Source organism: Psammomys obesus, unplaced genomic scaffold (assembly GCF_907164565.1).
Source record: "Psammomys obesus unplaced genomic scaffold, mPsaObe1.curated_primary_1811, whole genome shotgun sequence".
Classification (NCBI taxonomy): Eukaryota; Metazoa; Chordata; class Mammalia; order Rodentia; family Muridae; genus Psammomys; species Psammomys obesus.
In genome coordinates this window covers 22,076,462-22,102,162 of record NW_026595981.1, presented here as the reverse complement: position 1 = coordinate 22,102,162, position 25,701 = coordinate 22,076,462, and the positions used below count along the sequence as shown (strand labels likewise).

At 54.1% G+C, this 25,701-nt stretch overlaps 1 protein-coding gene across 3 annotated transcripts; it reads left to right on the top strand.

The window, feature by feature from the left end:
• Positions 1 to 1,807: 1,807 nt before the first annotated feature.
• Positions 1,808 to 22,871, top strand: Cacnb1 (calcium voltage-gated channel auxiliary subunit beta 1). Of its 3 annotated transcripts, none has more exons than XM_055619583.1 (14): positions 1,808 to 2,075; positions 4,646 to 4,732; positions 7,702 to 7,821; positions 10,335 to 10,457; positions 10,974 to 11,110; positions 11,333 to 11,409; positions 12,625 to 12,644; positions 12,899 to 12,979; positions 13,365 to 13,423; positions 13,566 to 13,675; positions 13,827 to 13,978; positions 18,599 to 18,694; positions 19,053 to 19,238; positions 21,035 to 22,871. In XM_055619583.1, exons 1-14 carry the CDS (start codon positions 1,992 to 1,994, stop codon positions 21,473 to 21,475), a joined length of 1,773 nt encoding a protein of 590 aa, XP_055475558.1. In that variant the 5' UTR covers positions 1,808 to 1,991; the 3' UTR covers positions 21,476 to 22,871. The 3 variants fall into 3 exon arrangements, with proteins under 3 accessions (XP_055475558.1, XP_055475560.1, XP_055475559.1); XM_055619584.1 differs by having other exon boundaries at positions 2,010 to 2,175; XM_055619585.1 differs by lacking the exons at positions 12,625 to 12,644; positions 21,035 to 22,871 and adding an exon at positions 11,784 to 11,938 and having other exon boundaries at positions 19,053 to 19,443.
• The last annotated feature ends 2,830 nt before the right edge of the window (positions 22,872 to 25,701 follow it).

Genomic DNA, 25,701 nt, shown 5'->3' with positions numbered 1-25,701 from the left:
TTCTTCTTCTTCTTCTTCTTCTTCTTCTTCTTCTTCTTCTTCTTCTTTTTTTTTTTTTTTTGAGACAGGGTCTGTAGCCTGAATTTCCTATGTAGACCAGGCTGGTCTAGTACTCACAGAGATCTGCCTGTTTCTGCCTCCGGAAAGCTGAGGTTAAAGGCCTCCACCATCCTTCCTTCTCACGCCATGCTGTGTCCTCAGCATACAGGTGGGAACCCTGTCAGGGGAGATGTTCATGGAAGGGTACAAGGCTGCATCACTGCTCACGGCCCTTATCATAAGATGATGGGATCAGAGAAGGAATATTCACTTCTCAGAATCCAGGCTGAGGAGGAGCCCAGACAATCGGAACACAGAAAACTGCCTTTATTTTAGGGCACTTGGCCTTGGCAAGGATTCTTCTTACTTCCCATCTCTCGATGGAGCAGAGAACTGGGTAGAGAAAGGAGGAGAAAGAAGTCCTCTTGTCACGAATGACGCCTACACTGCTCCGTACAGCATTGTCATTGTTGCTGTGGGACATTTTTGTTTGATCATTGATATTTCGTGACAGGGTCTCTCTATGTATGTAGCTGAGGCCGACCTCAAACTCACTATTGTAGGCTGGGCTGGCTTCTCGCCCCGATCATCCTATCGCAGCTGGGACTGATGAATGCTGGAGTTGCTGCTGTACACCCAGCTTCTAGGCTCAAAATTCTCTCATCTTGTCCGAAATTCCAATAGGCAAAGGCACCGTAGTGTCGGCAGCACCGCTTTATAGGACAGGAAAGAGAAACACACAGAATGGCCATGTTTGTTTGAATCAGGCCTCTCTTTGTAGCCCTGGTTGTCCTAGGGCTCACAGAAATCCTCTTGCCTCTGCCTCCTCAGGGCTGGGATTACAGGCATGAGCCACCGCCGCTTGGCTTGAGAAGGACCTTTTTAGGACCCCATGGCCAGAAAGAACTTGAGCCAAATTGGCACCAAGTGGCTAGGATCCTACTCCCTGCCACAGTCCTGGGAGATTCTGTTCCTCAGTCAAGGGTAATGGGAGAGCAATCCTAGGTCAACAGTCATGGTATATGGTTTTGAACCATCTTTCTCTCCCTCATCTTCATACTTCCTCCTGTTTCCTTTCTCTTAGAAGCAATAGGGGCTTAGCCAAGCCTGACTCTTGGCCTTCTGGAAGAGCTTGGGAGACCTTAGGAACTGCTGAGGCAGAAGAGCTCCTGGGTCCCTGGGACCCATCCCTACTATCCCTATTGGCCTCTCCCTTTGGACATTCACAGCCCCCACCCCATCCTCAAACCCCCAGCTAGCAGCCCTAGAGCCAATTCGGAGAGATCTATTCTGCTGGTTCCATGGCTGCGTGGGCCCCACACTGGGGAGAAAGGGGTTAAAGCCAGGTCCCAGGATCACAGGAACCGGGAAGTTCCGGTGGCCCAAGCTGGAGTCGGTCAGGGAGACCCGCTGGGAGAGTAGTTTGGAGCCGAAAGGGAGGCTGTGCCAGTCGTGCCAACCTGCGCTTCACCCCCATCAGCGCTTGGCACGCACCGATAAACGCCCCCCACCTCCACTCCAGCCTCAAGGCCGGTTTCCCCTTGTCCCTCTGCAGGCCTCCCTCATCCCCAGGATAATGGAAGGACAGCAGCCGAGCCCCTCCGGGTCCGGGAGGCAGGCTGGGCTCCCCTCCTCGGCCATTGTCTGCGCGCAGCCGGCGGAGGGGCTCGAGGGGCGGGGCCGCGGCGCGGGGCGGGAGCGAGGGAGGGGCGGGAGGGGAGGGGGGATGCTGAGCCTTCAGGGGCGGAGGCGGCGGCGGCGGCGGCCGCAGAGAGGAGAGCGCGAGCCGTGAGGGCAGCAAGGCGGCGAGCGTGCAGCCGGAGGTCGGGCCGGGCGACTGCACCCGGTGCTGGCTGCGCGACGCCGCGCTGCTCTGGGCTCGGACGGCCTCTCTCATGCGCTGAGGGCTCCCGGCTGGGCCGGGCGGGCGGCCGGACAGGAGGATCCTCTCCATGGTCCAGAAGAGCGGCATGTCCCGGGGCCCTTACCCACCTTCCCAAGAGATTCCCATGGAGGTCTTCGACCCCAGCCCACAGGTGAGGCGAGGTGCCAGGCTCGAGGGAAAAGACCGCTCCTGCGGACGTTGAGGTCGGCTCGGGAAACCCCGGGAAGGAAATGGTTATCTGCCCGGCGTGGGTAAGAGAGGGGGTGTCTGCGCGACCCCCTATCCCCGAGGGCTAGTGATCGATGGACTGTTGGCCCGAGTTAGGGCTGCGGTGCTGCGGAGCGGAGAGGGGGCGGGTGGGATGCCTGTCAGCCTCGCCTCCGGGTCTCTCCCCTGCGTCCGGGTCCCTGCTACCGGGGTACCGACTCTAGCGGGCTGACGGCGGGGATGCTGATGGGGGGTGGGGGGAAATTCAGGCCTTGAGAAGCGGAGTTGGAGGGAGGCTGGAGAGCGAATCAGGCGAAGGGGGCGACGCAGAGCACGTTTGGTTGGGGGCGCTAGCGGGTGTGGGTGGGGCGGGGGTAGTACCAGGAGAAGGCAGAAACCATGGTTGGAGGGCGTTGCCAACAGGCCTCCTAAGGCTCAGACATTGGCTTTCCAAGGTGGGGAAGGGATCAGCTCTGGAAGGCCCTCCCCTGGTCACCTGGTCTCGGTTTCTCTCTTGGATGTTTCCCTCCCTCCCCCCAACACCCACATTGGCTTACCCCTCCCCCTGCCCCGAGGGGTGGGAGCCTCCAAAGTTTGGAAAGTTGGATGGGTGCCAACTCACTGTCTTTGGAGGGGAGGACGCTGTTTTACCTGGGGGAGGGGCTCCCATTCTCACTTTTCCTACGCGCCTGGGTTACCCCCAGATAGGGGCATTCTTGGGCCTAGAGGAAGAGCCCCGTGGAATGACCAGCAGGGTATGTGGTGGCCATGCCTGGGTATTTCTCTTGGAGTTGTCCTTCTCCAAGGCTAGCATTAACGCTTGCATTGCTGTAGCCAGAACTGTAAGCACCACGATGTGGTTGATGGGTGTGTATGGGGGGTCAGGTCAGACCTAAAAATACCTCATCCTCCTCCCCAGGCCCCTTGGAGCCTGGGAGGCAGCTGACTGATGCCTTCCTTTCAGCTGTCCCCTGTCCCTCTGAAGGCCACTCCCTTTGCCCAGCTGGGGTGGGGTTGTGGCGTGAAAGACTCTGAGGTTCATTGCAGGATCCTCTTAGGTTTGTAGGAAGGCCTCAAAACTAGCTTAGCTGTATGTCCAGTTTGAAAGAAGAACAAGGAAAGAAGATCATGGAAGAGACCTATTATTCATGTATCTACCATGTACGTGTGTGTGTGTGTGTGTGTGTGTGTGTGTGTGTGTGTGTGTGGTAGGCTCTTTTGTAGTCCAGGCTGGCCTTGAACTTCTGATCTTCCTGCCTGCCTCTACCTCTGAAGAGTGGGGGAATTACAGGTATGAGTCATTATGCCTGGTTGTGCAGCCTCCTTGTTAACCAGGTCTCAGGAGCAAGAGCCTGCAGTGTGGTTGAGAGTCCTCTAGGTTCTTTGGTCAAAGAAAGTCTGGGATAAAGGCTGGGGGCAGGGGCTCATGGGCATTTTGCCCATTCTTTCCTGGGCAAGGGCCAAGTGTGTGTGTGTGTGTGTGTGTGTGTGTGTGTGTGTGTGTGAGAGAGAGAGAGAGAGAGAGAGAGAGAGAGAGAGAGAGAGAAGCTGCTCCCTGTAAGAAGTGTAGCGATGCTCACTATAAACCATTGGCATTTGAGAGGTCAGGCAGGGTCCCCCCACTCCAGTTAAGAGTCCAGTAAGAGAGATTAGCCATCTTACCTGGTCCTGACAGGACTACGTTCTGTTCTAGTCTCAGCTTGGGGTGGGGCCAAAGAGCTTTTAGATTGATAGAGCAGGGTTAGGATGGGGATTGGGCAGTAGCAACTGGCGTGGGAGTCCAGTGGATCCTACCTTGGGGGGGAATGTAAACACTGATTATGAGGAGGGAGGCTAAGAGAAAGTTCGGCTAGGGTGGAGGTGAGAGTGGGAAGCAGATGCTCCGGAGGCGCCAGGCCACAGGTTGGGTGTTTACAGTCCTGTCCCTCCTCCCTCTTTTCCTTGCTTGGAAGGTCCTCAAGAGCTGGGTGCCTTCCCTTCCCTACTCTGGGAAGCAGAAAGCACAGGAGTTATGCTCGGGGGAGAAACCAAGCCTGCCCCTGGGTTGCCTTCCCTCCTCTCCCTGGGGGCACACTGCACTAAGGCCCCTCAGCTCCAGATGCAGGGGAGAGGAGATCCCTCTCTCTTCTTCCACCCCCCAGCACTGCGGGCAGCCTCTCCCTCCCCCTGAGGCTGCTGCAGCCTGCCCAGCATCTTAATTAGCTTAGCTGCCTAATGAGACTCCCATTCCTCAGGCCTTCTGCTTCCCAGCCTTCGGCTTGATTTGGGGATCCCTGTGTGTGCATCCCAGCCTCTGTTGCACGTATCCTCATGGTGGCTGTTGTCTGGGCACCGTCAGGGAGGTGAAGACCCTCTTTCCTTTCAGGCTGACCACCTCTAGGAGGAGCTGAGGATAGGGGTGGGGCAGAGTGGAGAGTCCCCCAGGCTAGGCTGTATGTAGCCCCAGCCCTGGTAGGAGGTGTGCTGGGAAAGGGTCTTTCTGATTTCACTCTCGTTCCTTTCCCATCTCTCCAGGGCAAATACAGCAAGAGGAAAGGACGGTTCAAAAGATCAGATGGGAGTACGTCTTCAGATACGACATCCAACAGCTTCGTCCGCCAGGTAACTGGGAAGATGGGTCGGGAGCTGCACGGTTGGTGGAGGCTGGCCTGCCACCTTCCCCAGGCGCCCTTTCTCATATCATCTGTCATCTGCCTGGAACCACCGCAACACCCTGACACCCCGTGACCTCTCCTGGATGTGCTGTCAGCTGCACCCACTGCCTCAGCCCCCGCCCCCGCCAGCCCCTCCTTCAGCACCAGCTACCAGCCCCTGCCGCCTGCCTGCCTGCCTGCCTGCCTGCCTGCGTCATCTCATTCAGGGACAGCCTGGCCTGCCTCCTCCTAGCTTGCTTCGGGCTGTCACCCACTCCCCCTGCCGGCTGTCTGCTTCCATGTCCTCCCCCAGAATCTGTGACAGGGTGGGGCTGAGCCAGGTGCTTGGGAATAAGCTGAGATACTGGGCCCTGGTGAGGTCAGGAACACATGCTCCCCTCTTCCAAATCTGACTCTTTAATATGCACAGAGAGAGCAAGGTACGGGAGGAGAGGTGTTTTGTTTTAGAGGGCTGTAACCTGCATCCCTAGCTGAAGTGGGTGCTGACAGTAGCTCTCTGGGCCCTCACGCTGAGCTGGGAAAACTGCCACTTCCTCTCTTCCCTCAACCCCAGGCCATCTTAGGCTGGGGGGTGGGGGGGAGGCAGTGAGGAGGCATGTGGTTGCTATGACTACCGAGCATCTCAACAAAGCCTGGTACCCAAAAAAAGGCAAGAGGGGCTTGGGATCAGACAAGGAAAGGGGTGTGCTAGGGAGATTATAGACAGAACAGGAGAGGGCAGAGGACACTAGGAAGGAGGAGCCCCCTGGGGGTAGGCCCCACTGGGTCCATAAGACAAGGCAGTAGCAGGCAGGTCGGTCGGTCACTGGAGTGAGTACTTTCTCTTGATTCTTCTATCTCTAGTTTTTTCACACATAAACCCAGGCCTAGCTCTAGGGGCTGAAGGGAGGCCTTGATCCAGAGTCTGTCTAAAACACACAGACATACCATAAGTCCTTCCTGTCATCATTCCTTCAGCCCTCCTGTTCCAGAACTGGGCCAGGGCCAGGTCTGGAAACAATGATGCTATGCTCCTGTTGTTACTCACGGCAGGAAGAGCCTTCACTTTCCCCCTTGCCATGGGGTCAGACTCCACAGTCTCCCATTCTTCCTCCTCTCAGCTCCCCAAGTCCTACCCCCAGTAGGTGGCGGGAGTGGGGGGCAGACCTTGCCACATCTCTGAGCTAAATATACCCTAGCAGTTTGCACATGTAGCAACTCTGCTTGTAACCTGAGCCCCTGGGGGAACGGGCTGCGTGGGCCACCCCTAAGGCCGGCAGGGCCCGGCACTGAGGGCGCCGGGAATGGAGGTGCCCAGCCGGACCCTGGTAGTGGTGAGCTGGGGATGGGCCAGGTGGTAGGTGGGTGGAACAGCCCCTCAAATTTCTGTGGAGGGCCTTTCTCCAGCCCATCTCCTTGCCCCTTCCTGTCTCGCATTTCTGGTTGTGTGTATGTGTGAGCCTCTTGCGGTCAGCAGGTGCCTCTCCTCCTGCCCACCTCTGCTTGTCTGTCTGTCTGGGCATTTGTATTCTTGGTTTGGGGGGACAGTGTAACAGGGGAGAAGAGGGGGTCCTTTTGTTTCTCTTTCCCCTGGCTTTCTGTCTCTTTTCCAGCTTTAATTAGTGACCCAAATCCCTAGCCCACAGCTCCTCCATTGAATCCCCCATTCTCAGGATTTTCCCTAGAGAAGGTATTGCTTGTACCAGCTGATGACCAGGGGTATCTGGGAAGAGGTAGGTCTTGGCATACTTGTTTCATGCCAAACCCGTGGACAATCCCAGCCAAGTGACTCTATCCTGCCCTCGGGAGAGATCCCTCACGTCCCTGTAATTTCATGTTTTTTTCCCCTATTTCCTCCCAGACTTGTCTGCCACCACCCCAGAAGTCACAACAGATCCACATGTCCTGTCCTTTGCCACCCTCAGGGACCCTGTGGGCTGCCCCTGGTGACTGACTGGATTGTTCACACCAGCACACAGTATGATGACTCAATTGTTCAGACCCAGCACACACTGGGGAGTACATCTTCTCAAGCACGCTTTTTGTTATTTCCAAATACACACACACACACACACACACACACACACACACACACCCCACACATATGCCTGCACATTCATGACCATGACATCTGTATAGCTTCCATGTGTCTCGAACATACACACATGTCTCCTCCCTCTTCTAGAGTCCTTTGCACTCTGGGATGGTGTCTGTGGTCCATGTTGGCTTGCTGGCACACTCAGTCTTCCAACCCCACTTTACCCTGGCATTCTAGCAGCCTAGTGTCGGGGCAAAGGCCTGTTCCACACTCTCCCCTCCGCTCGAACCTCCAGTCTCCGCTCCCCTGAAAATCATACGGGAGCCTGGAGTTGGCTCTGAGGTGGCCCTATTGAGAAATTCCCAGCCAGAAGGGTGGGTATCTTGCCCCTCTGATCCTCAATCAACATTTTTGGTGGCCCCGTCATTCCGACAGGCCGCCCACGGCCAACAGTGAGGATTGGGGCCTAAGAAGGTGGCTACAGTCCCTGGAAAGGATGGCGTGGAGTTTCTGCTATGCCTTCTCGGCCATTCAGGGGGCAGAGCAGGGAAGGAGGAGCAGGGAGGAGGAGCAGGGAGCTAGATTCATCCCCTGGCATGTCTCCCTTGGGCTGTGCCCCTATCAGGTTCCCACCCCTCCCAAGCCCCAAGCAGCTGTCATTAGACCTGCCTTAACCTCCGACTGACTGTTGTCACCTTCGCTGGGGTCACACTCATTCCACAGGCCTGCAAACCTCGACCCTGGCCTCCTCATTCTAAGAATACCTCCTTTCTAGGCCTGGTGCTATTGTGCTGGACTGACGGGTCTTTAGATTTTTTTAGGATGGGTGGCACCTCCCTGCCGTCCCCAGGAGCCAGAAGAAGTGGCATTGGCCCTGAGCCGGCTCCTTTTGCTTTCAGGGCTCAGCCGAGTCCTACACGAGCCGTCCGTCAGACTCTGATGTATCTCTGGAGGAGGACCGAGAAGCCTTAAGGAAGGAGGCAGAGCGCCAGGCCTTAGCCCAGCTCGAGAAAGCCAAGGTGAGAGATAAAAGGAGGAGAGCTATGGGCATTATCCTCACCCCCAGCCCCCATCCTGAGAGAGCCTGGGCAGACCCAGTGTCAAGGTTTGGCTAGTTTACAAAAATCCGCCCCAGACCCCATGGTGTCTTTCCCCTGTGGGGGGAAAACAAAGGTTGGGGTATGATAGCTTCCTCCTCATCCAGTGTCTGATGCTGTTTCCACATAGCTTGATAAGTGATGACATTGTCCCTTCCTAGGCCAGGGATGTAGCTCAATGGTAGAGTGCTTGCCTAGCTGGCACAAGGTCCTGGGTTCAATCCCCAGCACCACAAAGAAAACAAACACGCTTTCTAGAATCAAATGTCCTGGGATAGAATCTCAGCCTTGGCTGTTGTTCTAGGGTAAAATCTCCCTATTTGGCCCATACTTGCAGTGAACTTCCGATGTTTCTGTTTCAGTCTTTAGAATATACCCAGCTTCTAGCCCTGATCCCCCCCCACACACACACCTACAATACCCTCCCCACCTCCCTACACACACACATTAGATTGAACCTAAGGTCTTGTTCATGCCAGGCGAGAGCTCTGCCATTGAGCTATCTCCCCATCCCCCCTTTTGGTTTTTCAAGACAGGGTTTCTCTGTGTAGCCCTGGCTGTCCTAGAACTCACTCTGTAGACCAGGCTGGCCTCGAACTCAGAGATCTGCCTGCCTCTGCCTCCCAAGTGCCACCTGGCCCAGTCCCAGCCTTTTTTTATGGAGGGTGTTTACATTTTTTAAAATCACTTTTTTTTGGGGGGGGGTGTGTGCATGTGTGCTGTACTGAACATACAGAAGTCAGAGGACAGCTGCCCTCTCCTTCCACCAAGGGATCCGGTTCAGGTGTCAGGCTTGGTGGCAAGCTCTTTTACACGCCGAGCCATCTCGCTGGCCCTCTTCCTTGGTGTTTGACATGGGGTCTCATTCTGTAGGCCACAATGTTTCAGAATTTATAGCAATCCCCCTTCCTTAGTCTCCCAAGAGGTGGGACTACAGACTGAGCTGCCACTCGTGTGTGTGTGTGTGTGTGTGTGTGTGTGTGTGTGTGTGAGTCTGTTTGTGTGTGTGTACACTCGTATGGGCAGGTGCTCACTCGTGTATGCTGTAGCAGAGGCCAGAGGTCAACGTCAGCTGTCTTCCCCAATTGTTCCACACTGAACCTGGCGCTTGCCTCTGGTGAAGCCAGTGTGCTTTCCCTGGATTCACTGTCTCTGCTCCTGAAACCCCAGTGCTGGGGTTCTGGATGTGACCCGTTGTTCCTGGCCTTTACGTGGGTGCTAAGGTGTTTGTCTGGGGGTGGGACACTGCCACTCCTGGAGAAGATGATAGCCACGACAAGTCTCAGGCTGAACTCTGCCCAGCACACACACATACACACACACACACACACACGGCACAAGCACTTTACCTACTGAGCCATCTCACAGCCATGATGGTAGGTTTTTGCCACTTTTCCATGACATGTAATGTATACAAAACAACATACCTTGGAAGCCCCAGCAAGATTAAATGTCAAATTCTAGGTTCTTTTTTGTTTTGTTTTGTTTTGTTTTGTTTTGTTTTGTTTTGTTTTGTATTTCAAGACAGGGCTTCTCTGCATAGCCCTGGCCTGTCCTAGAACTCACTCTGTAGCCCAGGCTGGCCTCAAACTCAGAGATCTGACTTACCTCTGCCTCCGGAGTGGTGGGATTAAAAGTGTGTGCCACCGCCGCCCGGCCTGACCTAGATTCCATTTTTAAATACTTTAAAATTTATCCCATGTTTGTATGTCTGTGTTACATGCCATGGCCTGCGTGTGGAGGCCAGAGGACAGCTTTCAGGGGTTGGGTTTGTCCTCGTACCATATTAGTCCCGGGGAATCAAACTCAGGTCGTCTGCCAAACTTGGTGGCAGACCAGCCCTGAATTCCAGATTTTTGTTTAAGTAACTCATTTATTTTTATTTTATGTGCATTTATAAGTGTGAGGGTATCAGATCTTGAACTTAAGAGACAGTTGTGAGTGGCCATGTGGGTTGACTGGGAATTGAACCACAGGTCCTTTGGAAGAGCAGCCAGTGCCCTTAACAGCTGAGCCATCTCTCCAGCCTGTTTCTTTTCTTTGTACTTAATTAGCATGTACGCTCTAGTGTGTATTTGGGCGTGGTACTCTATGTGTGAGGACGTGCGTGCCGCAGCACACGTATGTGGAGGACAGGGGACACCTTTGTGAAGTCGGCTCTCTCCATCTGCCCTTACTTAGGTTCTGGGGACCAAAGTCAGATCGCCAAGCTTGAGCGGTAAATTCCATTAACTGATGAGCCACCTCCCGGCACCCCGCCCTCCGCCTTTTCTTATTGTAAAAGTTACGGAAAACCACCCAACCCATTCAGCCTACATTTCAGTGAATAATTTACAAAGCAAACAACCGCACAGCCACTATCCCAGTCAAGCAAGGTACTACTTGGCCTCAGCCCCTCGGCCTTCATCCACCTCATGAGTCTGTCTTTCCTCTAGACCAAACCAGTGGCTTTTGCTGTTCGGACAAATGTTGGCTACAATCCGTCTCCAGGGGATGAGGTGCCCGTGCAGGGAGTGGCCATTACCTTTGAGCCCAAGGACTTTCTGCACATCAAGGAGGTGGGCTGAATACTTGGCACCTGGAGGGGAGGAATGAGGGTGGGAATTAGCGAGCGGTGCAGGGGTGCTAGGAGAGGGGTGTCTTGAAGCCTAGTGAAAAAAAAAAAAAAAAAAAGCTGAGCCAAGCGCAGCTGGACTAAGTCTGCTGTGCAACCTTGGGCAGATCTCTTCCCCTCTCTGAGTTTTCATCGGTTAACGGGTGGTAATGTCTCCATCACAGAGCTGTTGCGAGGGTTTGCCGTGAGCTCTGCGGTAGAGCGACAGTGTGCCCAGTGCTTGTGGGCGGCTGTCATTCCTACTGCTGATGCCGGCCGCATGGTTCTCCGGGAGGCAACCTCTCTCTGACAGAGAATGGTCCACGGTCAGAGAGGGTCCTGGACTTGGGGGTCTTTTTTTGGAATCGGGATGCTCTCCTCTGAGACCGATGCCAGCGGTGAGGGTATCTCTGAGGGACCCATCTACGGGCGGGGCTGGCAGCTCCCACCTCCAGCCTCCCTCTCGGCCTCTCATCCACAGAAATACAATAACGACTGGTGGATTGGCCGGCTGGTGAAGGAAGGCTGCGAGGTTGGCTTCATCCCCAGCCCTGTCAAACTGGACAGCCTCCGCCTGCTGCAGGAACAGACCCTGCGCCAGAACCGCCTCAGCTCCAGGTGGCTGCCTGGGGATGGGTCATTGCTATCCTTGGAGAGGCTAACAGGAAGGGGGAGGCCCCAGAGCTGATCCTTGGCCTCTAGCTAAACCTGCCTATGGCCTTACTGGGGTGGGGAGGGGTGTTGGAGAACTACCAGGCTGGCACCCCCTGTCAGCACTGGAGTCCCGCAGCCCCACGCCCACCTGTGCTCACTAGTTCCTTTGCTTCCCTGCCCACACAGCAAGTCAGGTGACAATTCCAGTTCCAGTCTGGGAGACGTGGTGACTGGCACCCGCCGCCCCACACCCCCTGCCAGTGGTAAGAGCTGCCTGCAATCCGGAGGGGGCTAGGGGAGAGTTTTTCCTGGGTGGGGTGGTCTCTCCACAGGGGTGGTCCCTTCACCTTGCAATAGGAGGTACCTCAATTCTGAGTCCCCCAAACACACCCAACGGTACCCCTTCCATTAAGGATAGGATATTCTCCAAGCTGAGCCTGTCATGTCTCTCCTGTCCCCTCTCTGTGGTAGCTCCATCTCTCTGCCTCCCCCCCACACCCCTCATCCCCCATCCATTCTCCTAGCCCTGTTCCATTCACCTCTTCTTTCTTTTTTCCCCTTCCCATCCTTGTGTCCTGCACTGTATCTCCATGCTCATCTCACTCCTCTCCTTTCACCTCCTTCCTGACTGGTCCAGGTAATGAAATGACTAACTTAGCCTTTGAGCTAGACCCCCTAGAGTTAGAGGATGAGGAGGCAGAGCTAGGGGAGCAGAGCGGCTCCGCCAAGACTAGCGTGAGCAGCGTCACCACACCACCACCCCATGGCAAGCGCATCCCCTTCTTTAAGAAGGTAATTCTGTCTGCTTTCCTGTGAGGGGAGTCAGGGCCTACCTCTTGGCAAAGAAAGGGGATAGGGTGGTCCAGTCTATATTTTGAGCCTCTGGGCTTTCTGCCTAGCTGGATGTGAAGGGGGGGAAGGATGGGGTTGGGACCATCCCTCTCTTTATAAAGCCCCATTCCCCCAACTCCTCGGGGAGGGGTGGCCCTTGCTTTGTCTGGTAATAATAAATACTTCCAGTCTTTGTCCTCATGACCAAAGTATGCGCCACTCTGGGTTGTAAAGGATGGAATGACATTCATTTGCCCCTTTCCAACTCTATGCGTGGGTGTATGAGGGGGTGCTCAGGGAAACCCTTAAAATATACAGGATTGTACAACGGAGCTGAATGTGGGCCCTGAATTAGGGGCTTGCAATGTCGCTAGACCTTGGAGAGTTAGACCTAGAGGGGTTTGTTCCACTGGCTAACTCTCTGTCCTGTGCCCCAGTCTCCAAGCCCACCTTTGGCTCCCCTTTGGCACGGGGGTTCCATCCCCTCTCTGGCTCTGTCTGTCACTAACACGCATGCCTGTTATTTTTCCTCGTTTACCTGCTCTCTTGCCCCTTCTTCTGTCCTGGCTCCTTCCTGGCCCTCTACCCCTGCCTGGTGCCTCCCCCTCTCTCCTCCCTTTTCCCCTCCTGGCACTCTCTGGACCCAGCCAAACAGAAGCAGAAGTCGGTGAGTTGAACAGCTTTCTGTGTCCGCCCCACCCGGGGATGTGCCGGGGAACCTTCTAACACCCGTTCCCATCTCTCTCCCTTTACCCTCCCTTCCCAGTCCTGCTTGGCCAGCCCCCTCCCCAACCCCCTGACACCTACATCTGGGCTCTGGGGACAAAGGGAGGAAAGGCTGCATGGGGAAGCCTGGAGACTTGGGGAGAGGGGCTGATGCCATCTCTACCCTGGGGTTCCCCTTCCCTGCTTCCCTCCCAGACAGAGCATGTGCCCCCCTATGACGTGGTACCATCCATGAGGCCCATCATCCTGGTGGGACCATCACTCAAGGGCTATGAGGTAGGCACTCTCACGGGTGTGCACCCAGATGGGCCCAGACCTCCCGAGTGTGCGGATCTCCCAAAGGACCCATATGCCCAAAGCCCATGTCCCTTCAGAGTAAACCCCGATACAGGCCTGACCCATGGGAAGTCCACTCAGGAGGGCCCAATCTCCCAAGGAAAAATCTCAAGAGCTCTCTTGGAGAGGCTACATAAGAGACCAGTGGGAGTCAGGCTCCACTGGAGGCCCCAGACCCTGAGAAAGCGTCCACCCTTCTAGAGACCACTTCATCTCAGTTTTAAAAGAAGGTAGAAGGGGAGGGTTCCTGATGCCCAGCAGGCTGACCTCCTGGGGATGTTCAGAGCCTGATTTCTCCCTTCCCCTCCAACCCCTGCGGTGGCAGGTAACAGACATGATGCAGAAAGCACTGTTTGACTTCCTGAAGCATCGGTTTGATGGCAGGTAAGACCCTGAGACTGGCTGTGGCTCCTTCCTTCCACTCGGAGATGAACAAGATGTCTGAAGGGACCGCTCTGGGACTCTCAGAGACAAGGGTGGCAAGTCTGGAGCCAACCCCTGACTCCATCCCTGTCTGGTCGTTCAGGATCTCTATCACTCGGGTCACGGCTGACATCTCCCTGGCCAAGCGCTCAGTCCTCAACAACCCCAGCAAACACATCATCATAGAGCGCTCCAACACACGCTCCAGCCTGGGTGAGCTGCCTGCCTCCTCCTCCCCGATTCCCGGCCTGGCAGAGTGGGTGGGATGTGAAACAATGATGGGAAGTCTCCGGAAGCTCCCCCCTCTCTGCTGCCTCCTGAGGGGGGTACCTTCTGATCTCTCCCCCCCTCCCCCACACCCCAGCTGAGGTCCAGAGTGAGATTGAGCGGATCTTTGAACTGGCCCGGACCTTGCAGCTGGTTGCCCTGGACGCTGACACCATCAATCACCCAGCCCAGCTCTCTAAGACTTCACTGGCCCCCATCATTGTTTACATCAAGATCACATCTCCCAAGGTGGGTGCGGGAGACTGGTTCTAATGGGAAACATAAGGGTTGCTGAACATAGTAAGAGTCAGACACAACATACCTTCTGAGTATCAATATTGTAGATGTTCTTAGCTATACACAGGCCGGTCTCCTCTCTAGTCTTCTGATCCACTCTGGGATCAGAAAAATGAAAGAATCTGGTATGGTTTGTTCCAGTGTCACCCAGCTCTCTGGCGGTTGGAAAGTTTTCAATTGTCTAATGTCAGGCCCTGTGCTGTCCTTGTATGGACTTTGATACAGAGAATCCTGCTAGGGACTCCATGAACTTTCTCCTTCCTTCTGCCTTTAAATTTTTTTTTCCTTTTTAGCCTTTTTAGCTATGTATATATATGTGGGTATGTGCGTGTGAGAGCCTACACACCCTCCCCACAGGCTGGTAGCATAGAATCTCCCTAGAGCTGGAATTTCAGGTGGTTCTGAGTTGTCCCAGATGGGTGCCAGGAACCGAACTTGAGTGCTCTGCAAGCTCAGTGCGTGCTCCTGACCACTGAAACACCTCGCCAGTCTTTCTCTTTCAAGACAGGGTCTCCCTGTGTAGCTTGAACTCGTTATCATCTGCCTTAGCCATCCGAGTTCTGGGATTCGCTGTGTGACATCACTCCTGGCTCCACAGCCTTCCCCTTCTAGATGTTAGTGGGGATTTGAGAAACATGGAGGAAGAATTTAGGTGAGGGTTGGTCTTTTTTTTTTTTTTTTTTTTTTGAGGCAGTGTTTCTCTTTGGCTGTCCTGGACTCACTTTTGTAGACCACACTGGCCTCGAACTCACAGAGATCTTCCCGCCTCTGCCTGAGTGCTGGGACTACAGGCATGCACCACCACTCCCGCCTCTTAATTTTAAACGTAATTAATTTTTAATCAGTTTTGATGCTGGCCTTGAACTTACAATCCTCCTGCCTCAGCCTTTCCAGGGTTACAGGCATAGGCCACCACATCTGGCTCTGTGAGGCTTGAGAGATTAGAGATCAGAGATTTAAGGGCCCTTTGCACAGTCCAGTTCAATATGGCAGACAGCAGCAGTGACTGACTTCATGGGAGTGTCCTGTGAGCTAAGGACCATGTGCCGTTTGCCTCCTTTCTTTCTTTCTTTCTTTCTTTCTTTCTTTCTTTCTTTCATTTTATTTTTATGTATTTGCGTAGCCTTGGCTGTCCTGGACTTTCTTTGTAGACCAGGCTGGTCTCAGAACTCACAGTGATCCCTCTGCCTCTGCCTCCCTGAGTGCTGGGATCAGAGGTGTGCGCCACTAGGACCAGCCTGTGACCTCTCCCTAACCTTTCTGAGTCCTCAGTTTCTAATGACAGAACCAAGTGTGATGGGATTTACATACTTGAGTGTGGCGACACTGAAAAGATCAAATGAGGTGATGGATGTAAAGACACTCTGTGGCCTAGAAAGTAGCAGAGGTTCCATCTCTTCCTCGGAGATTACGGGCGTAGGCTCAGAGTGCCCGGGTTTCCTACCCGGGCTGTTAGCTTTGCTGTGTTCTTTTTGGCAAGTCCCGGAACGTCTCTGTGCCCTAGTTTTCTCATCTTCCACCTTGTCACGCTTCAGTGATTATTGTGAAAACTTACTAAGTGGTTTAGTTATGCAAAAAGCCTGGTGCCCAGGAAGGTGGCGTATTTTTCCTCTTAGCTTTGTTTTCAGTTTTTGAAAGAGGATCTCCTGTAGTCCGATCTGGACTCACATTTACTATGCAACTAAGGATGGTCTTGAACTCCTGATCCTCTGTTTTCCAAGTGGTAGGATTTCAGGCACATGCTGGCATGTGTCACCATGTTTGTTTGTTTTCTTTTTTTTTTTTTTATTTTGTTTTGTTTTGTTTTTGAGACAGAGGTTCTCTAGTAGTCCTGGCTGTCCTGGACCTCACTTTGTAGACCAGGCTGACCTTGAATTCACAGAGATCTGATTGCCTCTGCCTCCCCAGTGCCGAGATTAAAGGCTTAAAGGTGTGCACTGACACCTGGATTGTTTGTTTTGAGACAGGGTCTCCTCTGTCTCAGGCTGGCCTTGAACTTACTGTGTATCAAAGGATGGCCTGAACTTCTTGGGGAGGGGGGTGTGTATGTGTGCATGTGTGTGTGCTCGAGTGCCAGAGGAAAATCTACTTTGTCATTCCTCAGGTGACATTCACATTTTTTGAGAGAAAATTCCTCACTGGTCTCATAGGCTAGGTTGACTGGCCCGTTACTCATTTGTCTCTATTTCACCAGCACTAGAATTTCAAGCCACACTTCTTTTTGGTTTTGCAAGACAGGGTTTGTCTGTGTAGTCCTGGCTGTCCTGTAACTAGCTCTCTTGACCAGGCTGGCCTCGAACTCAGATCCTCTCTCTCCTGAGTGCTGGAATTAAAGGCATATGCCACCATCGCCCTGTTCGCTATGCCCAACTTTTTTATGTTGATTCTGGGACTTGAACTCAGGTCTTGAGGCTTGAGAGGCAAGTACTTTACCAACTGAACCACCAGCCTGACCTTGAGCTTTTGATCTGCCTAATTCCACCTCTTGCCTTTTCACTCACTTAATTTTTCCATTGCCAGGGATCAAACCCAGAGTCTTGTAAGTGCTAAGTGACTGCTGTGTCACTAAGCTATTTTTCTAGTTCAATTTTATTTTATTTCAATTAATTAAATCTTTCATGTAGCCAAGGCTGGTCTCAACCCCCAGACCCTCCTGCCTTTGAATCCTGAATACTGAATACAGGCCTGTGCCATCATGCCCAACTCCAATTTTATTTTATTTACTTTTATTTTTGTCTTGTTTGAGATAGGGTTTTATACCATGGAGCCCTGGCTGGCCTGAAACTCATTCTGTAGACCAGGTTGGCTTTGAACTACAGAGATCCCCCTTCCTCTGCTTAAAGTCTCTCTAGGGGCTAATGGTGTGCACCACCACCTTGACCTTCCAATTTTATTTTTAAATAGATTATAAGTTTGGTATATGTGAGACCCTGGATTCGGTTCTCAGCACACACTGAAGAACAAGTTGTATGCCTTCATTCTATTTACTTCATCTTGTGTTTCCTAAGGCCGTGAGCTTTTGGGGGGAGTGAGGCAAGAGGAGCAGAAGTTAGGTCACCCTGAGCTACACTGTGAGTTCATGGCCAGCCTGGGCTTGCCTCAATGCTCCCCCCACCACACACACACACACACACACACACACACACACACACACACACACGCACACACACACGCGTGCACACACATGGATATCTAAAAATGTGGTGCACACCTTTAATCCCAGCACTCAGGAGGCAGAGAAAGATGGATCTCTGTGAGTATCAAGTTTCAGTCTAGCCGTAGTGAGTCCCTGTCTCCAAAACCAAACAAATGGGCTGAGGGGGATGGCTCAGAGGTTAAGAGCACTGGCTGTTCTTCCTAAAGGTCCTGAGTTTAATTCCCAGCAAGCTCAGAGGTTAAGAGCACTGGCTGTTCTTCCTAAAGGTCCTGAGTTTAATTCCCAGCAACCACATGATGGTTCACATACATTTACAATGAGATCTTGTGCCCTCTTCTGACTTACAGGCAGAACACTGTGTGTGTGTGTGTGTGTGTGTGTGTGTGTGTGTGTGTGTTTGTATATTTTCTAAACAAAACAAACAAACAAAAATGTAGCCTATATTTAACCTCCTTCAGTTGTCTGAAGGACCCCCCTTATGATACCACTTTCTATACCCCAGGAGTTCACCCTGGGATCACTTCCTGTGGTCCTTTTGATATGAAATAGCTCTTGAGCTTTCTTTAGACTTTTATGAGAATGGAATTTTGCAGTTTTGAGTTTGATATTCTATGGCTTTGGGGAAACAAAACTGGGCATGTTAAGAAGCACACAACAGCCAGGTAGAGTGGCATGTGCCAGCTACTCAGGGTAGACAGGAGGCAGCAGATCACTGGTGCCCAGGACTTGTTGGATGCCAGCCTGGGTGACATAGCAAGTCCTCATTTTTTTTTTTTTTTAGATTTATTTCTTTATTTTACATATGAGCACTATATTTCCATGTACACCTGCGGGCCAGAAGAGGGCACCAGATCTTATTATAGATGGTTGTGAGCCACCATGTGGTTGCTGGGAATTGAACTCAGGACCTCTGGAAGAGCAGACAGCGCTCTTAACCTCTGAGCCAGCTCTCCAGCCCCGGTCCTCATCTCAAAAACAAGCAAACTTGGGGTGATGCTAGTATCCAGCAAGAAGTTCTCTGTGAAAGATGGCTATTATTATTCACAAGGACTAGAGAGAGTGAAGCTAGAGAACGAGACTAAAGCCTGTAGACAAGATGTGTGTGAGAGTGTGTGTGTGAGTGTGTGTGTGTGTGTGAGAGAGAGTGTGTGTGTGTGTGTGTGTGTGTGTGTGAATGAGTGTGAGTATGTGTGCGTGTCTGTGTAGGTCTCTGTCTAGGTGTCGACCTAAGCCTGAGCCGTGTATAGTGGACACAGAACTTGTGAGTTCCTTCTGGCAGTGGCCCTCAGGGCAGAGAGCCATGGGACATTCCACCGCTCTGACTCTGATTTCCCAGTGGCTCCAACCAGAATCTGCCTGTTAGACTTGGGCCATTGCCTGTGGCCTTCCAGCTCCCTCTCTTCCCCGCCAACCAGGTACTGCAGAGGCTCATCAAATCCCGAGGGAAGTCTCAATCCAAACACCTCAATGTCCAAATAGCAGCCTCGGAGAAGCTGGCGCAGTGTCCCCCTGTGAGTGCTCAGCCCCAGGGGAGGGAAGGGAAGGTGTGCCTTTGGGTTCTCCTGCGCCCTTCAGCCTGCATGGAAAATAGCACCTGGGTAGAGACGGTTGGCTGGTTGGTCAAATAGCTCAAGCACTCCTTCCTACGTGCGGAGCCACGCCCTGGTTCCCCTATCCCTAGAAAGCAAGGGAGTTGGGCTGGATTCTGTCCTAGGTAGGTCTGAGTGTCCTTTCCTGGCTCCACACCCAGAGGCATTTTAACCTTGTCCTTCAACCCCTTGACTCCACCCACTGCACCCAGGCTACACCTTCAACCCTTGGTCACGCCTCCCGCTCATCCCAGCCCCGCCCCTAACCCCACCTCCGCAGGAAATGTTTGACATCATCCTGGACGAGAACCAGTTGGAAGACGCCTGCGAGCACCTGGCTGAGTACTTGGAAGCCTACTGGAAGGCCACGCACCCGCCCAGTAGTACGCCACCCAATCCGCTGCTGAACCGCACCATGGCTTCCGCAGCTCTGGCTGCCAGCCCTGCCCCCGTCTCCAACCTCCAGGTACAAGTGCTTACCTCGCTCAGGAGGAATCTCAGCTTCTGGGGCGGGCTGGAGGCCCCACCGCGGGGAGGCGACGCGGTGGCCCAGCCTCAGGAGCACGCCATGTAGCCGGCGTCCCTCCGGTCTTCCCTCCCGCCCTGGAGCGCAGGGAACAAGGGGAAGGAAGGGAAGAGCTTTTATTTTGTAAAAAACGTGGTGAGCGGCAGCGTCTGGTGTCTGTGGTTTTTGGTGGGACTAGGGGCCGGCTGGTGCTGCCTCCCTGGGACTGGTCCCTTAGGACTGCTTCTGTTGCCGGTTGGACCTGAGGCCTGATGGGGACCCTTGTAAGTGGAGGAACTAGGAGGAAAATCTGAGGAAGACCAATAGGCTTTTTCACTGGACTCTACACCCTTTTCTTTTTGTTGTTGTTGTTGCTGGTTTTTTGGAAACACAGTTTCATTCTGGCAGTAGCTGGCCTGGAAATTTGCAGTGTTCCAGACTAGCCTCAGACGGGAGGCCATCCTCCTGCTTCAGCCTCCTGGATGCTGGAATTACAAGCTAGCGCTACAGCCGTCAGCTGCACACCCACTTTAGATCTAACCGAGTGGGGGTCATCGAACCCAGACAGCTTGCCCCTCCCGGCATCCCTTCATCCTTGAGGGACCCAAGCTGCAGCTTCTGTGTGCCTAAGCTGTGCCTTCCACCGTCTCCCAGGGAAACAGAGTCCAGGAAAGGTTCTCCTCCCACGGAGCCACAGCCCATCTCTGAGCCCACGCCATTAAGTGTATCTGGTCTGGCTTAGAGCCAGAACACCATGAAGTCATTCTAGACCGCTGCATCTCAAGTGTGTTCTCAGCAACAGAACGTACTTGCTCAGTGGAGCTGAACCATCCCGGATCTACTCATGGCATGGCGGGGGGGGGGGGGGGGGGGCTAGCCTCCCCTCCCCCTGCCTCAGGGACCTCAGAAGCACTTCTTTGCCCAACCCCCTCTCTGCCTTAGAGCAGCTCCAGAAAGCAGTTTGGAAACGGGTGCTGTAGTCTTATTCCCATCATACTGTAACCAGGAAACGGTGCCACGGGAGGGTGTCATTTGCTCAGCCTCACAGCCTGAGACGGCAGGAGCTGTCAGCTGCTGTTGAAGAGGGCATTGGGCCACCTCATGGTCTCCAGCTGTGGGTGTAGAAGCGGGGAGGGTTGGAGACGTGGAGTCATTAGCTTTCTTCAAATCCGCCGCTTTGAGTCCTTTATAGGAGGGAGGAGAGGAATCCCATCAACCCTGTGTAGGGAAAGGGAGAAGCGTGGGGTTCTGGAAGCCGGTGACCGAGGTCTAGTGTGGGCAGCGGAAGCTGGGGTCAGTGAGCTGAAATCTCATCTCGGGGTGTTTGGAAAATCGGAGGAATTGACTAACCCGAGCAAGCGCTGATGAGTGGCCGTTACTAAAGAGCTGTTAACCATGATTAACCGAGGAAAGCATTAACCATACGCGTTGAGGAACTAATTATTCAGGGCTCCTTACCATGGTAACCAGGAGGGTTCAGGCTCTGAAGTTGGGTAGCCTCGGGCGGCTAGAGGAGCAAAGAGCCTGTGGCCTTTGCTCAGGCTGAGCTTTAGAGCCAGTCACCCTGCTCCGGGGTGCCCCTCCCACAGAGCCAGCCCCCTCCAGGAGCCAGGCTGGTATCTTGACACCATCACTAACCTGCCTTGCTTTGTGTGTTTTTCTCCCCCCCCCCCCCCCCCCCTCCTTTTTGTTTTTTTTCCCCCCCCCCCCCCCCCCCGCCTGATCTGCATGGTGCGTGCCGTCTGTCTGCTAACCAGGGACCCTACCTTGCTTCTGGGGACCAGCCGCTGGACCGGGCCGCTGGGGAGCATGCCAGTGTGTACGAGTACCCCGGGGAGCTGGGCCAGCCCCCTGGCCTTTACCCCAGCAACCACCCACCTGGCCGGGCAGGCACCCAGCGGGCACTATCCCGCCAAGACACGTTTGATGCTGACACCCGAAACTCTGCCTACACGGAGCCGGGAGACTCGTGTGTGGACATGGAGACAGACCCCTCAGAGGGCCCGGGGCCTGGAGACCCCGCAGGGGGAGGCACACCACCAGCCCGGCAGGGCTCCTGGGAAGACGAGGAGGAGATGACCGACAACCGGAACCGGGGCCGGAATAAGGCCCGCTACTGTGCGGAGGGTGGTGGGCCGGTTCTGGGGCGCAACAAGAATGAGCTGGAGGGCTGGGGACAAGGCGTCTACATCCGCTGAGAGGCCCGGGCAGTTCTGGGAGAGGAAAGGCTCTGAGCCCGGGGAGGGGAGGGCAGAGGGGCACACCGCCCAAGTCGTGTCTTGCCTCTAGGGGGCGCTGTGTCCCTCCTTTTTCAGATGCCTTTGCTCAAAGCTTGGGGTTTCTTGGTGTTTCTCCTCCCAACTCCTGGGAGGTCCTTCATCCCCAGCTGTTGGCTTTTTCCTAACTGCTGCGGGTGGATGGGGGAAATACCTGTTTTCCGAAGTGCCCCCTTTCCCCATCTTTGGGGGCTCTCTCCCTCCCAGAGAAAAGGTGCACTTCCTTAAACCCTTTCTACTCGGGCCTTTAAGTGAAGGTCCTAATTGGGGTGGGGGTGGGGGCTTCTTTTACCAACACAGGGGTATTTGGGAAAGGTTGGGTGCTTTTCCTGAAGAGGGCCCGCTGAATCTTCCGCAAACCTTAGACACAGGGTCCTCCGCCACGTCCATCCCATCCCATCGCCTAGTTTCCTTGCAGCATTCTCTGGTGGGTGAGAGCCACAGCTTGGCAAACCCGGCGGGGCTTGCACTGGGCATTGGTGTGCGCCCTCCGGCCTCCGTGGTCAAGAAATCAGGGCCTCGAGCCTTGAGGAGGGAGCAACTAGCGATGCTGCCCCCCCCCGTGCCCCAACCCCTGTCTCCCCCAGGAATGAGCTTTGTCTACACTGTACCCTGCCCTGCTACCATCAGAAGCGAGGGGCCCTCTGCATCTGAGCCCCACATTTCCGTGCCACCTGGGTGTGGAGACCATGAATACTTTGGTCCACCTCATTCTAAACCAAAACAAAACAAAACAAAACAAAAAAAAAAAACAAACAAACCCCGCTCCTTCACCCTCACCCCGAGGCCCCAGGGGAGAGGCTCTATGGGTTGGTGGCCAAGAGGGGACCATCATCCCAGGGCTTCCTGAGGACCTTGGGCCTCCCCTAGGGGTCTTGGTTGCTGCTGCTTCTCTGTATTTGCCTCTTGTGATCCTGTCCTTTCTCAGTGTCCACTGTCCCCCAAGAGAGGCCTTGGTAGCCTCTCTCCCCTGGGGGTTCCCTTGGCCTCGCCATCCCTATAGTCCAGCAGCCCTGCCCTTCCCCAGCATCACAGCTGGTCCAGAGAGAGCCGATTGTGCCAACGAGGGCTGGGCCCTGCCCAGCTGCCCGCCTCAGGGATGGGCACCTCACGCCTGTCTCGCCACCTCCTGTGCCAATGTTGTCCCGCCCTCGCCTGGGGGCGGGGTGCAGCTTCCACTTACAGGTTAGAAGAAACCACTGCCCAACCATCCGCTCCCTGTCTAGTTTCCTGTGCCCGTCTGTCTGTCTGTCTGTCTGTACTCCTCTAGGAGAGATATTTTGCCACATATAAAACCGCAGTTCTGTCCTTTGCGGCCACCTCCTGAGACTGTTTCTTTGTTGCCACCACACTGTGGTCACCCAGCAGCCTGAACCTGGCCTGGGGGAGGGGTGGGGCTGGGGCAAGCAAGGGGTAGTGCAGGCTGGAGCTGTGCCTGGACTGAGACAAAGGAGCAATGTAGAGACGCTACTTTCTTTTGTTGCTGGTTCTGTAGGTCTGCAGTGCTCCTTATTCAGCTGCAAGCTCACATCTTACCGCCTCTTGGCAAGAAAGGGTGGGCCCGCTGCTAACTGAGGTGTTGCTCCCGGTGTGGGCTCCAGACCCACTGGCTCACATCTTAAAGGCACATGCTTTTTTTTTTTTTTTTTTTTTCCTTTCTCCTCCTCTCTGTTTTGAGCTCCCTGCACCCTAGTACCTCACCAGGGAGGGATAAGTTTCAGCTGCCCTGGAGCTCAGAGGTTTGCCTGCCTCTGCTTCCTGAGCGCTGGGATTAAAGGCGTGCGTCACCATGCTCTCAGCAGCCAGTTTGTTGGGGGGCCTTTTGTTTATTTGTTTCCCCCTGAGACCCCGGGGTCTCACACGGTAGACGAGGCTCACCCGGAGTTCACCTTGTATCTCCAGCTGTCCTGGGACTACTTCAGCTTGCCCAGATGCCGGGGCCCTATGTGTGTGTGAGCCACCATGCTAGAATATTTTATTTTGGGGCAGAGCTTGCCATGTAACCCCAATTGAGCTGGATCTCAGGTAAGCAGGATGGGACTCAAAAAACTCAAAGCAATTCTCCCGCCTCACCCTCCTGAGTGCTGGGATTACAGGGTCACAGACGTGCTGCGATGTGGGTCCTGAGAGCCAGCTTCGGGGCTGGGGTTATCCAAGTGTGTGAAGAGGCGGTACAGACCAGCCCCCCCTCCCCCCAGACATGTGAGGAGAACATAATGAGCAGGGGGCAGGCCCCTCCACCATCCCCAGCTGGCAGGATGTGGGCTCTGATAGCTGTTCCTGCCGGCACCCATATCCTGCCTCGAACAGCACCTGCGACCTTCCTCACCTTCCTGGGTCTTGTTTTTGAGGTGCTGGCCTAGAGGGTCCACCCCCTGATTGCTTCTGCCCAAAGCCTGTGTTTGAGTGTGTAAAGTGACAGCAGACCCCTGACGGCTTCCAGATGAGGAGCCTGCAGATCACAGGGACAGGGGACTGGGCAGGCCAGGGCCAGAGTCCTTGGGGAATTTGCCTTTTACCCTTCCCACTGCCTTACCGTGGCAGTTCTGTGCTTAGCTATGGAGCCAGCGTTTATTAGCGATCTCCTATACGGTAGGCACGAGTCAAGCTGTCAACCACTCACAGTGCTCTCTGGGTTTCATGCTGTGGGAAGCATTTGGGACCCGGAGCACTGCTCCCTTAACCCAGGAGATCAGAGAGGGCATCTAGAAGGAGGTGCTTGGCTGCCTCACTTGAAATCTGGGAACATGGTTAGGTTAATCTAGGCAGAGAGGTGGGAGGGAAATATGACAGTCTGTTGGCACCTGACTAACAAAGCAAAGTGGCCAGAGAGGGGTTGGCAGGGGCAGGTTACAGTATGCCTTGGGTTACATTAAGGAGTCGGTGTTTTGCTTTGAAATTGGTACGCACAAATGGATAGACTGTAAGTGGCCATGCAGGATAGGGGTGCAGCATGGGGCCTATGGCCTCCACCGCAGATGGCACTGATACCCCAGGCTGAGAGGAGGGTTTAGCCCAGGCCACAGCGGGAGGCAGGCACTGACCTAGAGGAACCCAGTAGGATCTCAAGCTCTCAGAGGGGAGTAAGTTGGAGGCGGCCACTGAGGAAATTGGGAGTCCCCTAGGGCAACTTCACTAACCCCCACAAAAAGTGTTATGTGGTGCCTCTAATTGCCAAGTTTAACTAATTCTTCTGCTCCAGGAAATTATTATTACTCTGTATACAATGGTCTGTCTGCATGCACACCTGCATGCCAGAAGAGATCTCATTACAGATGGTTGTGAGCCACCATCTGGTGGTTACTGGGAATTGAACTCAGGACCTCTGGAAGAGCAGATGATGTTCTTAGCCTCGGAGCCGTCTCTCCAGCCCCAGGAAACTCTTCTACTCTTTAGAAAGAGTAGGGGTCAGGGGTTGAGGAGGAGAAAGCGAGTATCTGAATGCACTCCCTTTCTTTCTGTACCTGCAACTTTCTGCGTAAAACTGCATTCATTCAGAACTTAGAGTTGGGCATTTCTGGCCGGCCGAGATAATAGAGGTGGGGAGAATGTATTGTTTTGGGGTAACCAGAGTCCTCTACCCACTCAGGCTGCTCAGTCAGCAAGCCACGTGAGGATGTCAGCACCATGCCGTCAGCTGGCTGGCCGCCACCATCACTTCCAGGACTCAGAAGCTGGGGTGGGGGACCCCTCCAAACTGGTACCTTTCCCTCACTGCCTCTCTGACTAGCTGCTTCCATCTCTGGTGGATGCTGCCTCAGTGAGTTGAAGCAGGACAGGCTACAGACCCCACATCTGCCCCAGGATTCACTATCCTGAAAAAAGTGAGTTAAGCTGAGGCCAGTTTGGCCCAGCGTGGGCCCATGGTTCCAGTCTAATATCCTAAGTCTTGTTTAGCTCCTATAATGGCATTCTCAGTGAAGTCTGTCTAGGCTTCCTTCTAAATCAAACCTTCTCAGGGAAGTGTGTGTGTGTGTGTGTGTGTGTGTGTGTGTGTGTGTGTGTGCAAATGCCAGAAGATGATGTTGGATCCTCTGACCTACATGGATGCTGGGAATCAAACTCTCTTTCTTTATATCTCTGGAAGAGCAGCAAGCCTCTTTCTTCTTCTTCTTCTTCTTCTTCTTCTTCTTCTTCTTCTTCTTCTT